This window comes from Brassica oleracea, chromosome C3 (assembly GCF_000695525.1).
Source record: "Brassica oleracea var. oleracea cultivar TO1000 chromosome C3, BOL, whole genome shotgun sequence".
NCBI classification, from domain to species: domain Eukaryota; kingdom Viridiplantae; phylum Streptophyta; class Magnoliopsida; order Brassicales; family Brassicaceae; genus Brassica; species Brassica oleracea.
In genome coordinates this window covers 56,667,730-56,682,755 of record NC_027750.1, presented here as the reverse complement: position 1 = coordinate 56,682,755, position 15,026 = coordinate 56,667,730, and the positions used below count along the sequence as shown (strand labels likewise).

Below are 15,026 nucleotides of genomic sequence, written 5' to 3'. Positions count from 1 at the left end.
ATATTTCTGGAAGAACATGCCTGTCATACCGTCAGGACCGGGAGCACGACCAGGCTTGATAGCGAAAACTGCTTCTCTGACATCCTCATTCGTAACCTCTCTTGTTAAAAATTCATTCATCCCCAATGACACCCGAGGAGAGAAACCATCAAAGAGTTCACTGAAGTCTGTCTCATTTGAGGACCTGGACAGATTCTTGAAATAATCATTGGCCACTTCTGCCTTGGCCGCTTCAGAGAACTGTTCTTGCCCATTCTCGTCCATCAGTTTGATGATCCTGTTCTTTGCTCTGGTTGACTTTACCGACTCATGGTAGTACTTCGTGTTCAGATCACCTTTAACAGCCCATCGATCTTTACTTTTCTGCTTCCAATACAGCTCTTCCTCTTTGTAAGCTTTGATCAGCTCCTCTTTCAGATAGTTGACTCTCCTGGCCAAAGGGAAACTTGAAGACTGTTCAGCCTCTAAAGCCACTTGAATCTGTTTGATCTTATCTCTGGAGTTTAGGTTTTCCTTTTTTTTCCATTTGCTCAGAGCCTTCCTGCATCTTTTAAGTTTATCGGAAATCTTGGCCTCAAAGAGGGAGTGATTTGTTAGCCAAACCTTCTTGATCTCATCTTTGACCCCTGGATTGTTAAGGAACCTTCTATCAAATCTGAAACTACCTCTAAAAGGCTCAGATGAAGAGACGAGCCTCACAAGAACTGGTCTGTGATCTGACCCTCGTTTGTCCAGAAATGCTTGGTTAGAAGCTGGAAAGAGTTGCATCCATTTCTTGTTACCAAAACACCTATCTAGTCTCGATCTTATCCATGAATCTCCACGCTTACCTCCCCAAGTCAGGTTGTCACCACAGCTCTGAAGTTCCACCATTTCTCCGATGTCTAGCATATCATTAAAATCCTGAAAAGAAGCTTCACCTCTGCGCGGACCACCAATTTTCTCTCCATTGTTTCTTATCTCATTGAAATCCCCCATAATACACCATGGCTCTTTTCTATGTGCCCCAATCCTAGATAACCTTTCCCACACCTTTGCTCTATTACCTTGGATTGGTTCACCGTAGACACACGACACAAAGAAAGATTCTTTGCCAAACTTCACACCGAAATCTACAAGATTCTTGTCTACAAACTTAAACCCGATATTTACAGAATTCTTCCACATCAAGGCTAGACCTCCGCTGTACCCAATAGGATTGACAGTCATGATCCTATCGTAGCCAAGCCAAGTTTGCACATCCACCAAATCATCACGACTATGCTTCGTCTCCATCAAAAACAAAATATCCGGGAAATATTCTTGACGTATCTCCCGTAGTCTTGGAATCACCAGGTCCTTTGCACGGCCCAGTCCATGGCAGTTCCAGCTCAGCATAGTCATTTAAATATTGGACGGTCTCTCACTCGGGACCACCAATGGTTTCTTAAACCTTGCAGAGCTTTTAGATGGCTCGACATCATCATGTGCTTTTCTCTTGCCGTCTGAGATCACTCCTTCTCCCACCCGTACGATACCTCCAGCCTCAGCTTTCACTACCCTTTTCCCTGTTGCTTTCCTCGAATAGGTTCCAGGTCTTTTACGTTGTTTAGGTTTCTTTAGAAGAGTCCCGGAAATGCTAGTATCAGAGATACCTACACTATAACCCGTTGAACCCTGCACAAGAAAACCGGACTGAGCATAGACCTCATACTCCTTAGCAGCCGGATCAGGAGAAACCACCTTTCCAGACTGAAGGATCTTGGAGCCCGCCGCAATAGCGCTAGCCATAAGCTTTTCTTGTCTTGGTTGAGGCTCCGCTTGAGAGCTGAAGTCAAAAACTGCACCTTTTCCTTTATCAAGAGATGAGGACAGGATCGGAGCTGATTCCAACCGAAGAAAGACTTTCTGCCCTAAAGGATCATTCTCCAAATCCTCAAGGGATTTCTTGACTCTTTCTACTGTCGCCATCTTTTCTGGCCCCTCATCAACCTCCAGGTACTGTCTCATACCATCCATAACCTCCTTTGCAATCTTGGGCCGACCTGAAACAGGTTCAAGACCGAGGTGTTTGCTAGAGAGGACTCCAAAGAGCGGGTCAGATTCCTCAAGCAAGTTCAGCACTTCAGTATTCTTGCTTTCCCCCGAAGAGCAGGAAACTCCCACCGTAGCCTCCTTATCAACTTTACGCCAAGGGCACATTGATTGCTCATGCGTTAATCTTTGACAAGTGTAACATCTCTTTTGGATGCGTTCATAATCATACAGAATGTTGACAACCTCCCCTCCAGGTAAAGTAAGTTTTTTTTATCTTCTCAGTGGCTTTGAGACGTCAAAACGAACCTGTACTCTTACATAATGTTTGACCTGTGCCTTCTCCGGGTCGAAAGGAACCTCAACCACATGGCCAGCAAACTCCCCCAACGCCTCAATGGTTTCAGGGGTATAATGGTTCACCGGAATGTTTCTCATTTGGACCCACACCATAATAAACTTGAGATAGTCTTCAGGTGGTTTCTTCATCCATCGACCTAATACAATCGACCAGTTTTCGAACGTGTGGACTCCTCTGTTCAGAATATCAATTAAGTCATGCTCATGCTTAAAGATAAACTGAAATCTCTCTTTTGACAGAGACACTCCTCTCACTCTATTGTAGAGCTGCCATTTCCTTGGCATATCAAGAATAAGGTCCCCCATCTTTTGACAATGAGGGTTTAGAAGACGACCGATAAGGCTCATAGAGTTTCTCTCTGTAGCGTAGAATTCTGGCCTGTCAGGAAGCACAAACGGTTCATCCTCCTCCTCAATCGACAGATGCTTCAGTGCCTTATCGAGGATCTCAGACATCTTCTTTTTCGAAATTAGAACCTTCGCAAACCCCACACAACTAAACTCTCCCTTCTTTCAAACTTAAAAAGCAAACTTTCCAACTGAACCCTCTTGAAATCTTTAGCCAAACAGAAACTTTTGAAACACAAGAGTAAATGATCTTTGAAAAGATGAGCAAACACAATCTTATCTTGAAGATCTGAAGATAAAACCGTAATAGAGCCAATAAAGTGGTTAACTTTCTTTAAAGGAAACGTGTTTTTAGTACAAAGGCCCCACAAATCTAAGAAGATTATTAGAAGTTGGGGAAAAAGGCCCAAAAGAGGGAGCCAGCTAACATGCGCCTAGAGAGAAAAAATCCGAGAATTTTGACTTTGACAATGTAGTTTATTTCCATCTAGATTGTAGAATAGTAGAATAATTGAACACATATCGCATTACCACATAATATATATGATCAATACAAATTTATTGATTATATAAATCCAAATGTTTTTTTTGAATAGAATGTAAAATTAATTCAAACCCAAAAACATATTTTTCTGTACAGCTAGTAGCTAATAATTGAATCAAATAAATATAAAACAGCGATTGAACTTGTCTTTTTGGTTTAAGCTAGCTAACGGTCTAGTGGCAAAACCATTCTGTGAGCACAAGATCATAGCTATAATCTCTTTTTTTTCTCATTGCACTGAGTTTGTTCCTTACTTCTTTGTCGATGATCCTGATCAGAGTTGTTCTTGGACGAGGAGGTTCATGTTTTATGTGGATCAATCCAAATGTTATACCATATTATAACCATAATCTTTTTTTTGGGTATGAATGTGAAGATAATAACTATAATCTTCCGGTTGAAATATTTATGGTTGATTCAAATTTATTGATTATATCAATCCAAATGTATATGATCGATACAAATTTTAGTTAATATTTTAATAAAATTTTTACCTTCATAGACACATTTTGTGTTTACAATTTCACTCAGAAACACATTATGCCACAACACACTTTCTTAAGCTAGGTTTACTAATATAACCCACAACAAAGAGAAATCTTTAGTTAGATAGAAAACTCTCCCAACGAGACCAATCCAGTTAACCAAAACCAAACCGATTCATTATTTTTTACCTTTTACAAACCCTTCGCTTACCTTACATTTTCCCCTTTTTACGTTTCTTGTTAATCCTCTTCAAACCCGATGAACCCTAATTTCTCTCCGGCGACATCTTCTTGATAAAAAAAGCATAATATGAAATTGGAACCAAATCATACCTCCCCAAACCCTTGTCTCTTTGATTTGCTTAATCTCCTCACCGAATTCGGTTCTCTGTTTTGCGATATCATCATCTCTCACTCCGTCTCTCGACCCAGAAGTTCTCGATATTTGCAGTGCGAGCGATTAACCGATAAACTCCAAATGGAATGTTAGATCCCGCTTCTCAAACGTCTTGATTCCCTATTCCCACATATAAACTAATTGATTCTATCGGCTTTGAACAAACCCTAAAATTTTCCATTTTTCTTTATACTATGCAGATAACGCGGTTGATACCCGTTTCCCCGAGAGGCTTTTCGCCACTGATAGATTACCCCGACACCGTCTGAATATTTACTCTAGGCCGAACATTCTAGCCTTCGTTCGCCACGTTCTTCGCGGTTCTCCAGCGTTTACAAAGATTAGAGAATCTTCTTGACATGAAGAAGGATATCAGCGAGATTGTTGAGGTTTTAGAGTGTATTAGATCTAAGGTTTAGATCTGTTTCTGGGTCCAGATCCCAAAAACTTGTTGTAAACTTGGCTACTCATGAACTATGAAAAAAATTAGTTATTGCTCTGCCCAATCTTGTATCAGACATTGCCAACTTCCCACGCAAATCAACCCATACTAACAGATTACCTTCACACATCAGAGTGTTTCATCATGACCACATACTCGCTAACCACAGCAGGCCTTCGTCGAAGCTATCTTCAATAAACAACCCAACCATAAACATGTCGTCCAAAATCATGTCATCCATAACCAAAACCAAAACACCACTAACACCACAACCACACCCTAAACAAGAGTGTCCCCACACGTATATCTAAATCATTTCAGCATCCCCTTCACCCTAACTTTGGCGAAACTGATTACCTTCACACAACAGTTGATTTATCATGACCACATACTCGCTGACCACAGCAAGCCTTCGGCTAAACACGAGGGTTCCCACACGTTTAAAAAAAAACTTTCAGCATCTCCATTCAAACTAACTGTAGGACAACTGACCACAACCTCTCTGCCTACTACCCAAATTCGTGATCTCAACACCAAACCACATGAAGCTTTTTGTATTAAACACCCCAACCACAAACATGTCATCCATAACAAAAACCAAAACACCACTAACACAACAGCCACACCCTAAACAAGAGTGTCCCCACAAGTATATCAAAATCATCTCCTTCACCCTGACTATGGCGAAACTGACCACAACCCCCCTGACCCCAACCCAAGCTCGTGATATTAGCACTAACACACATGAAGCTTTTTCTAATAAACAATCCAACCACATACATGAAATCCATAACCATAACCAACACAAACCTTACACCCCAGCACACCCTAAACACGAGGGTCCCCACACGTTTAAAATAATTAATTCAGCATCTCCTACTACCTGTGGTGAAACAAACCACAACCTCCCTAACCACAACCCAGCTCCATCATATCAACACCAACACCCATGTAGCCACAACACCCAACAGCCCAGCCACTAGCATGTAATCCACAACCATATCCTAAACAAAACTTACACCACAACCACACCCTAAACATGAGTGTCCCCACACGTTTGAAAAAATCATTGCAGCATCTCCCTTCTCACTGACTGTGGCGAAACTGACCACAACCCTATAACAACAACCCAAGTACGTCATATCAACACCAACACCCATGTTGCCACAAAATACAAAACTTCGGCTCTCCATTTAGAGTAACACAACAAAAAACTAATACTCTTGTCTGCCCACATCAACACCTTCCAACATATTACCTGCACCCTGACCACTGTCTCGCTTACCACACCAACCTTTCGTCGCAACACACCCCCTAACATCTCATATTGTAATCTACATTTCTAGCTTCAAAAACTACAGTCAATAACTAAACCAGAAAACATTACAATTACCAACATACTAACCAAACCAACATGGATGCCACAAACAACATACTTTGTTTCCAAATTAAACTAACACTCTAACCATGTGCAACCAAACTATGCACTCTAACCACGGGTAACCAATCCATAACTAAGCATCCATACAATTGATTCATAAATCATACCCAAATGGTTCTTGCTCACACCATCGGTGGCATTAACATCTCTATTACAAAAATACCAAAACAATTACTCCTTGAGGTTACACAGGTTCAGTACACAAAATAATTCTCCCCACACCTCGTTACAATACCCGTTCACAAAAAGTCTTCCATTATAGAGCACTAAATCTCCAATCATATCGGAACAGTGCAATTAGTCCGGTTGTGTCCTTCCACCTTGCACCTCCCGCACTTATTAGGCACACTCTTTCTTAGGAGCATGCATAAAAAAACACCTATTAGCACACACATGGACATTCACAAACCATAAATTATCGAAATCACAATTTCCAAAACCCAATCTACCGGCATCTCCCCTGTCGAGGGGAATCGTTTGGTCCTACGCCTTCCTGGTGGCCTCTTAGTCAATGGTGGCATTAACATCTTATTCTTAACATCCTCGGGAATATCTTCGTCCCTAAGGTCGCCAATTGGCCTAATAACATCAGCATAGGTTTCCCTCCACGCCACCGTCTTGTACCAATGTCCTACCATCGTCTCATAAGTGAGCCATATGTTGTCGGCTACGATCATGGCGTGCCCACAGGGTATCTTCATGTTGTCAAAGTACTTCCAAGTACACTTCTTCTGCTCCAACTGAACACTCTCATGACCACCAAACTTCCCAACCACTTGGCAGCTCCAGCTAGAAATTGAGTTCACTTTGCTGCCCCTCACTAGCGCCATGCTCTTCGTCATCACTTTATCGACTTCTATGGTCATCAAGCCCCCATGCTTATTGGTCTTCTTACGTCTTGCACTGAACCACCGAATCATCATCCCTTGTATGAACATCACCAACTCAATTATTGGTGACGCTCTACCCTCCACCAATGCATTGTTATGCTGCTCAGCTATGTTACTAGTCATTATATTATACCTCTGACCCCCAAAGTACGCTCTAGACCAATGTGCCGTCCCTATCTTCCCCAAATAGATCCCACATGTGTTGTTTGACGTCCTGATCTTGTCACAGAATTTCTTGTAATCCCTCAACCTATGTGCAGTCGCAGCAGCCGTCACCAACCTCGCTAACCCCTTGCTGAAGTACCGAGCAATCACGTTCCTGGCTAAATGGACGATACAGAAACCATGGTGGGCTTGTGGATACACACAGCTGACCGCGTTGGCAATTGAAGTGGTCATGTCAGATATAATAGCAAGGTTGCTAGAATCCGCCAAAAGCCTCTCAACCTTTTGCAGGAACCAAGTCCAAGCCTCAGTATCCTCACTGTCTACTATTGCAAATGCCAAAGGAAAGATTTGAAAATTCCCATCCTGACCACTAGCAGTAAGCAACACACCCTTGTACTTCCCACTCAGCTTCTGGAACCCCTTAATAGATGCCCCGAAAGCCAAAAACATGTAAAGGAACCGCTCCACCCCTTTGTCGTCAACCTCTGTCTCGATATCAGCTACAGTCCTGGGATTAGCAAGTTTCAGCATATACAGATACTCAGCAAGCTTCATATAAGAGTCGTCATCTGGTCCCCTCAGCTCAAAGACAGCTTTCTCTTTGGCTCTGTAACACTTCATGTAAGATGCCGATATCCTAATATCATCCATCAATAGCCTCTGGATTTCAACCACCTTTGGGCCTTTCGAAGGCTCTTTGAATTTTGCCTTGTACACCGCAGCGATAACCTTAGCAGTCCCCCAACTACTATACACATTCCTACTCTCGATTGGACAAGAATGATCTAGCTGAGCTTTCCTAATTTCATAGTAACCGCAGCCCCTTATCTCATGAGCTGTGACTCTCCAGTCACAACGCGCATCGGGGCACTCGCACACAAACGAGTCTACCTTGGTTCGCGTCTGTTGGAACTGGAACTGCTTTTTGATCGCATAAATTGCCAAAGCAATATGACAGTTGACTTTACTACCATACACCTTCCCAACATGGACAACCCCATCAGCCTCTTCGTCATCCAACCCTGGGATCTCGGCGGCTTTGTAAACTGTGTCATCATAAAGAGGCGGAATATCAAACTCTTCGTCATCGACATCGTCCAGATTATGGTTGCTTCTCTCCCGGCCACCGGGCTCTTGACCACGAGTGTTCCGTCCACCTAAACTTGTCTTAGCCATCCACGCGAAGTCATCCATAGGATTCTCACCCTTCGCATTGCTCCCACCACCGCTGCTTTCCCAAACTGGATGGACCATACGATCAAAAGTACTATTAGAATAGGTCCTATCACTTCTGCTCCCCTCCTCCACCTTCGCAACCCCGTTGGCCTCTTTGTCGTTGAACACAACCTCAACAGAGTTGCTCCCTCCCTTATCACTAACAATTAGTGGTTCCCAGAACTCAACGTCGTAACCCCTAGGCCTAACATCCCTTTCATCAATCTCTTCCGGCCCACTATAGTCACTGTCGATACAGTCGCTCCATCCACTACAATCACCTCCACCAGTTCGGTTACTTTCGGACCTCAACCGCTCTTCAAATTTCTCAACCTCCTCAACAAGCTGAAAATCATCAAAGTTAATAAAGTTGGTTTTAGAACCAACGCTTGAGAGGTCGACCGCCTTTCTTTTTGCACTAGTTTTGCGCTGGTTCGTACTGCATCTCGGTGTTTCAAAGCCATCACAGTCAGCAGCCGCCGTAGCATACCCCACATTATCGAAAGTTGCGAATAGATTCAAAGTTCTACTGACTTTCATGTGGGAAAAGAAGTACCTAAGCGCACTATCGCTTGTGAGGAGGACTGGGGGGTTTTAATTCCTGTTGCAAGGGCCTTGCTGTCCGGTGGCCAGTAGCTAAGCGCTACATTGAAAGAAGTTTCCGCCTTCTTGAACTCAGCAAACACCCTACCCTCTAGGTCATGTATGGTCATCGCTTCATGGACAGGTATAATTCTCTCCATGTTTGTCTTGTCCACAACAAACTCCCATTTCCCGTCGGACCCACATACCCATGCTCCACACATCACCATACACATCTCGTCCATCTACATAAACACGTAAATGGTTTCCAATTAAAATCGAGACAAAATAATAAAATCTCAAAAAATCAAACCCTAACCACAGCTACGCAACTACACGATAACGAGATGGATCCACTATAACAACCAACTAACCATGACTTCTGCAGCGGAAGAACTACAAAAGAAGCTCCCTTTGTCGGTTCAATCTCGTATATCTCTCCTCGCCTTATCTCTCACCTTCAAAGTCGAAGAAAACCAACAGCAGGGAGACGTTTAAGGAAGCGCATTTATTACGGAATCTGTTTATTACGAGGCAAACCAATAAGGCTTCTCTGAGCCATTAGATCCTCTTTTAAAAAATGATCTGACGGCTAGGAAAGAGACCCTAAAACTCATACAACTACTTTTACTTTTTAGCTTCTTTCATTTATTCTAACCAGAAGGGATATCTGGTTTGGTTTCTTAAAGGGAACATCCTCTTCCCATTCACGCTGGTTAACAAGCTGAGGGTTTTTTTGTCCACCACAAAGACACATGTCCCAACAATGTGTGTCATATCCACTATGTGTCTTTGAGCGTAAACAAAAGACACAAAGTGCCTCTGAGTATACTATTAACTAGGCTAAATTCATATAAAAGAACAAAATACAAATTGTTATAAGAATTCTAACTGAATTGCAAGGTTGTCTATATATTTTTAAAATATTATTATAGAATGGAGAAGCTTAAGCAATGTTGGTCGAGTCTGTTAGTCTTGGCAGTGGTGGTGATTGGAACCGGAGCCGTTCCCATCACTTATCTTCAAAGCGCCGTCGCCAAGGGAGCAGGTACTATGTTTTTTTAATAACGAGTTAAGTATTTATTCATATAAATTTCATTGAATTGCCTTGGATAATTGATTAATCATGTTTTTGAGAATATATAGTTGTTGTGTTTCCGATGTTTTTGTAGTGTGTTTAGATGGGAGTGCTCCGGCTTATCATTTCGACAAAGGGTTTGGTTCGGGGGTTAACAACTGGATTGTTCATATGGAGGTAACTAAGAATAGGTTTCGATTAGTAGTAAGAATCATTACTATTTGTATTGTACTAATAATGTCTGGCTAATTAAATGATTGAATTATGTCGTAGTTCTGAACTGCTGCGAGATCGTTACTAATCAGATCCAATGCTTATTAATTTATTTCAGTGGAAGTGGGAATTTTCAAAATATATAGATAAATTAATTTAAATTGAATCGATTTAAATTAGGTGTGTGTAAATGAAATGTTGTTATGCGATAGGGAGGCGGATGGTGTACGGACGTAGCTTCATGTAGTGCGCGTAAGAATACAATGAAGGGTTCGTCGAAATTCATGAACAAAGACTTTGGCTTTTCCGGTATCTTGGGCGGCAAACAAAACACTAATCCAGGTCTAAATTAGTTTCTTTTTTAAAAAAAAATCAATTTTGAAACGATTATTTTTTCAGAGAGTTGATGAATCTATGGTGTTGAAATCTGTACTTCATTTTTATTTCTTCAGATTTTTACAATTGGAATAGAATCAAAGTACGTTATTGCGATGGATCATCTTTCACCGGCAATGTAGAAGCCGTTAATCCGGTAATTTAGCAACTAAATTAAGATATCCATAAATATGATTTTGTCTGTTTAATTTATCTTTTAATACCTTAAATTTTCATTGTCATAATCAATTTCATATTCAACATTAAATATTGATCAGGCGAATAAGCTATTCTTCCGAGGTGCACGAGTTTGGCGTGCAGTGATTGATGATCTTATGGCTAAAGGAATGAAAAACGCTCAAAATGTATTATATATTTTGACATATCCTTTTCTTTTAAATCAAATTAAAGATCTTATTAATTTAGTGAGTTTGATAAAACTTTTCAGGCGATACTCTCCGGTTGTTCAGCCGGAGCATTGGCTGCAATTCTACACTGTGACACTTTCCGAGCCATACTTCCCCCAACTGCTAGAGTCAAATGTGTTTCTGACGCCGGTTACTTTATCCACGGGTAGGTGAACTTACATTATATGGTTAAGGACCGCCACAAAAACCGTAAAATACAAACAAACCGAACCAAAGCCAAACTGCAAACGGGATAGCTCATCTTCTACACGTAGAGTCTAAAATCATAATCTAATCGACATCAACTAATGGAACTATGGATCATCTAATTTGATTTTATGAAACAGTACGGATATCTCAGGAGGATCATACATCCAAACGTATTACAGTAAAGTCGTCGCACTCCACGTACAATTTCTCTCTTATCTTTTAGTATCTCACAGTTGTAATAAATTAATAAATTATGAGGAGATATCATAAAGTCTGTCTAACTTAAAACCATTTTGTAGGGATCTGCAAAGAGTCTTCCTGTTTCATGCACATCAAAAATGAAACCAGAACTCGTACGTATAATAAATTATCATCATTGACCGGGCAGGCATTATCTTTTGCATACATCCATGGAACAACATATGTTAGTGAGTTCTTTTTTATCGTGTTTGCAGTGTTTCTTCCCGCAAAACGTTGTTCCTTCCATGCGAACACCACTCTTTGTCATTAATGCCGCCTTCGATTCCTGGCAGGTCTGGTACATTACATTATATAATAAGCAACAGATTAAGATCAAAACATATATTCCTTAATTAGTATGGTAAATATTTCAGATCAAGAATGTTTTGGCGCCAACTGCTGTTGATAAGCGTAAGGAGTGGAAGAACTGTAAGCATGATCTTAAGAAATGTACGGCCGCTCAGCTCAAAACCGTCCAAGGTAATTTCCACAACCAAAACGAATTATTCATTTTCCGGTTTGTAATGGGTGAACAAGTACATTTGTTTAATCCAGATTTTAGCTTGGTTTCAGTTAAGTTGCTTTACAAAAGTAGTTCATTGTTATAAACCGAATCTAGTTTGAACCGATATGGTATGATTTAGGTTCAAAAGCTTCGGTTCAGTTTGAAACAAGTTGATTTGGCTTGGTAATAACTAGACTAAACCGGGTTGGTTTAAGCATCTCAGGGTTTAGGGATCAGATGATGCGTGCATTGTCTCCGGTTCACTCTACTCCGTCCAGAGGACTGTTCTTGGACTCGTGTCATGCTCATTGCCAAGGCGGAAGCGCCGCCTCTTGGTCCGGTGCCAAAGGTCCCCAAGTCGCCAATTCGGTAATAAAACATAATTAATAGTACTTGTAACCGTTTTTGTTCTAATCTTACGTATCATTTTAATTTCGTATTTTAATTTTTTTTTTTTTTTTGATAAAGGGCTTATTTTAATGTTTTCTTTTTCTGCAGAAAATTTCACAAGCAGTGGGAAACTGGTTTTATGGCCGGAGTGCATTTCAGAAGATAGACTGCCCGTCGCCGATTTGCAACCCTACTTGTCCTGCAATCTCCACTGACGAATAGTTCTCAAACCATATGGCAAAAGTGTTCATTTTTTATTTTAATAAGAAAAATTACCACTGATGAGGAATAAGAGGTGGTTAATACAACTGCATTAAAACTGAATAAAAGAGTATATTTCTACATTCATTTTAAGATTATTATTTCCTGTATTAATGAAGTTTAATGTGAAAAGTCTACAACTTATCCGTTTTGGTGAACAACTCATCTCAGCATGTGTTCGTTTAATTCAGTTCCAGGCCTGGAAGAATTATAAGAGTTGTTGCTTTGTAATCTCCGAAACTGATCAAGTTACCTGTTACAACCATCAATTACTAAAAGACGGGAGACTGCTGATGTATTTCATTAAGAACCTAAATCAAAACATAGATGAACCTTCCAGGAGAAGCTAGCTACGGAACATTAAATAGGAAAATAAAGAAAAAACAGAGCAATACGATCGGCTCAACTAACAAGATATCTATCTTCTTCTTGTCGATGAGTTAAGACTCAAGAGAATGGCGCAGTTTCTTTTATTTATATCCAAGACTAACTGTACAAAAAGTAAAAATCTCAGAAACTATTTCGTATCAGAAAAATGAGAGAATTGAAAAAAATAGACACTTTCAATTTTTATTTGTCCAAATAGAATTTTTGATACTTTTGGACATTTTGAACATGTTTTAACCTTCTTTAATAGAAAAAAAAAATAGTAAAATAAGTTTTAAAATATAAAAATATAAAAACCATTGGAAACATTAGTATAACTATTTATATGTTTAAATATATATTTTTTAAAATAGTAGAATCATATTTTATTTTATGTTCTAGCTATGAATATAATACTCATTGTAGCCATCTACTTACTATAGAAATCAGATTCTAAATATTATACATAGATCTATCTTGGGTATAAAATACAAACAAAACTTTCTTCTATATTCTATCTTAGCTAGATTCCGTCAGGTAATATTATAGCAAGATGTCTTTAGTATACATGTAGTTTTATTACGACTTATAACCACGGCTCTATGAAATACCTTTTCGTTTTTATGTGTCATAACTTGTCATGCCTTTTACCTTATCATACGCGTACCAAAGAATAAACCTCTCATCCTCTCTTCAGTGCTCTGCTATACGTAGAATACATATTATAGGCAAATCACGAAAATATGGAAACTTTCATATTTTTCGTAAATATCTTTTTCTTAATTCTAAATTAAATCTATCCTAAATCTCTCATAGTATCTTCTCTCCCACGATTTTCTCTCCCACGATTTTCTCTCGTTCGTTCTTTGTCTTTCTCTCTCTTCTTCATTGACGTAACCATCTGTTCTATCTATCAATACAACATGGTTCTAATTTGTTAAATCTGGTGTATGGATGTCAAGTTGCAGTGATCACTGGAGCTTCTTGGCAAACAAAGAAAGGCGTGGTCGAATGGTAACATTAGAAACTACTGCTCTGTTGGAGCAGCTCAAGATCATGGTGTGTGAGGATTATGGAGTCGACCATATGCTCGTTAATGCCGAGTTCAGTCATGAGATGGTGAATCAAAGAGGGAATCCTTCCATTATTATCATCAATGAACGATAAGTAGAAGTAAATTTTTAAGATTTTTTGTGGTTAAAAGTTCCAGAACTTACTCGTGGCTTAACACCAAACTCAATGTTTTTTGTTTCCATCTTTCCTTCTTTTAGTCAATGTTTTTTGTTTCCATCTTTCCTTCTTTCAGATTGAAAAAGGACAAATAAGCAGCTCACTTATATTCTTCATTCAACACTATCAAGAGAGAGAGAGAGAGAGCGACTCAACATAATCATAATAGCCAATTATTGGCTTTAAAGCATTGCAAGCTCTCAAAATGTCTCAATATAAAGCTCATGTACCCCAACCAACACATGGATTAAGATGATAGAACCAATAAAGCAACCAAGCAAACGCCACACTCAGTTTTTTTCAATCTTATTTCTCATATTCTTAAACAATGCGCAATGTACTGGTGCGATAATTATTGACCATCATCATCATCCCATTGCATACTTCTGGGTCCAGGATCGGCAGTGTTCTCGTACTTGACACGGTCTGTCTTGTAGGTGTGAGCAATTTCTGGAACCAGAGGATCACCAGGGTTTGGATCTGTCAGCAATGAACATATCGACAGAAGAACCTGTGGAAAAACCAACATCAATCTTTTTTATCACTTTAACATATGCAAATTAAAGAATCTATTAGTTTATCAATGAAAATATCTTCAAGCAAGTCGCTAATGTATGATTATAAAACGGAAACCGGATGTCATGTCATCAATATTGATTATAAAAGCCTTGACCATAAGTAACTCCTAATAAAAGAGATGGCACCTAAAGAATTACTGAACTAGTACCATATCATGACTACTTAAGACCATGACACAAACCCAAGTGTCAAAGTGGTGCCCTTTTAGAAGCCAAAAAAGAAAGCTCACAGATTATAATAAAAGATCATAACAACATCATACTCACCGGCACTGCATAACACTAGTT

The 15,026-nt window shown here is 39.8% G+C and overlaps 1 protein-coding gene across 1 annotated transcript in view; it reads left to right on the top strand.

Annotated features, from left to right (window-relative positions):
- LOC106334885 (pectin acetylesterase 7-like) overlaps positions 1–12,706 on the top strand; it is a 17,788-nt gene extending 5,082 nt beyond the window's left edge. The window contains exons 2-13 of the mRNA XM_013773268.1: positions 9,821–9,933; positions 10,058–10,140; positions 10,389–10,518; positions 10,629–10,708; positions 10,830–10,916; positions 11,000–11,124; positions 11,306–11,366; positions 11,468–11,521; positions 11,624–11,701; positions 11,783–11,888; positions 12,137–12,282; positions 12,412–12,706. Of these exons, the coding sequence (XP_013628722.1) occupies positions 9,821–9,933; positions 10,058–10,140; positions 10,389–10,518; positions 10,629–10,708; positions 10,830–10,916; positions 11,000–11,124; positions 11,306–11,366; positions 11,468–11,521; positions 11,624–11,701; positions 11,783–11,888; positions 12,137–12,282; positions 12,412–12,525 (1,177 nt within the window). The 3' untranslated portion in view covers positions 12,526–12,706. The remainder of the gene's footprint in view (positions 1–9,820; positions 9,934–10,057; positions 10,141–10,388; positions 10,519–10,628; positions 10,709–10,829; positions 10,917–10,999; positions 11,125–11,305; positions 11,367–11,467; positions 11,522–11,623; positions 11,702–11,782; positions 11,889–12,136; positions 12,283–12,411) is intronic.
- The last annotated feature ends 2,320 nt before the right edge of the window (positions 12,707–15,026 follow it).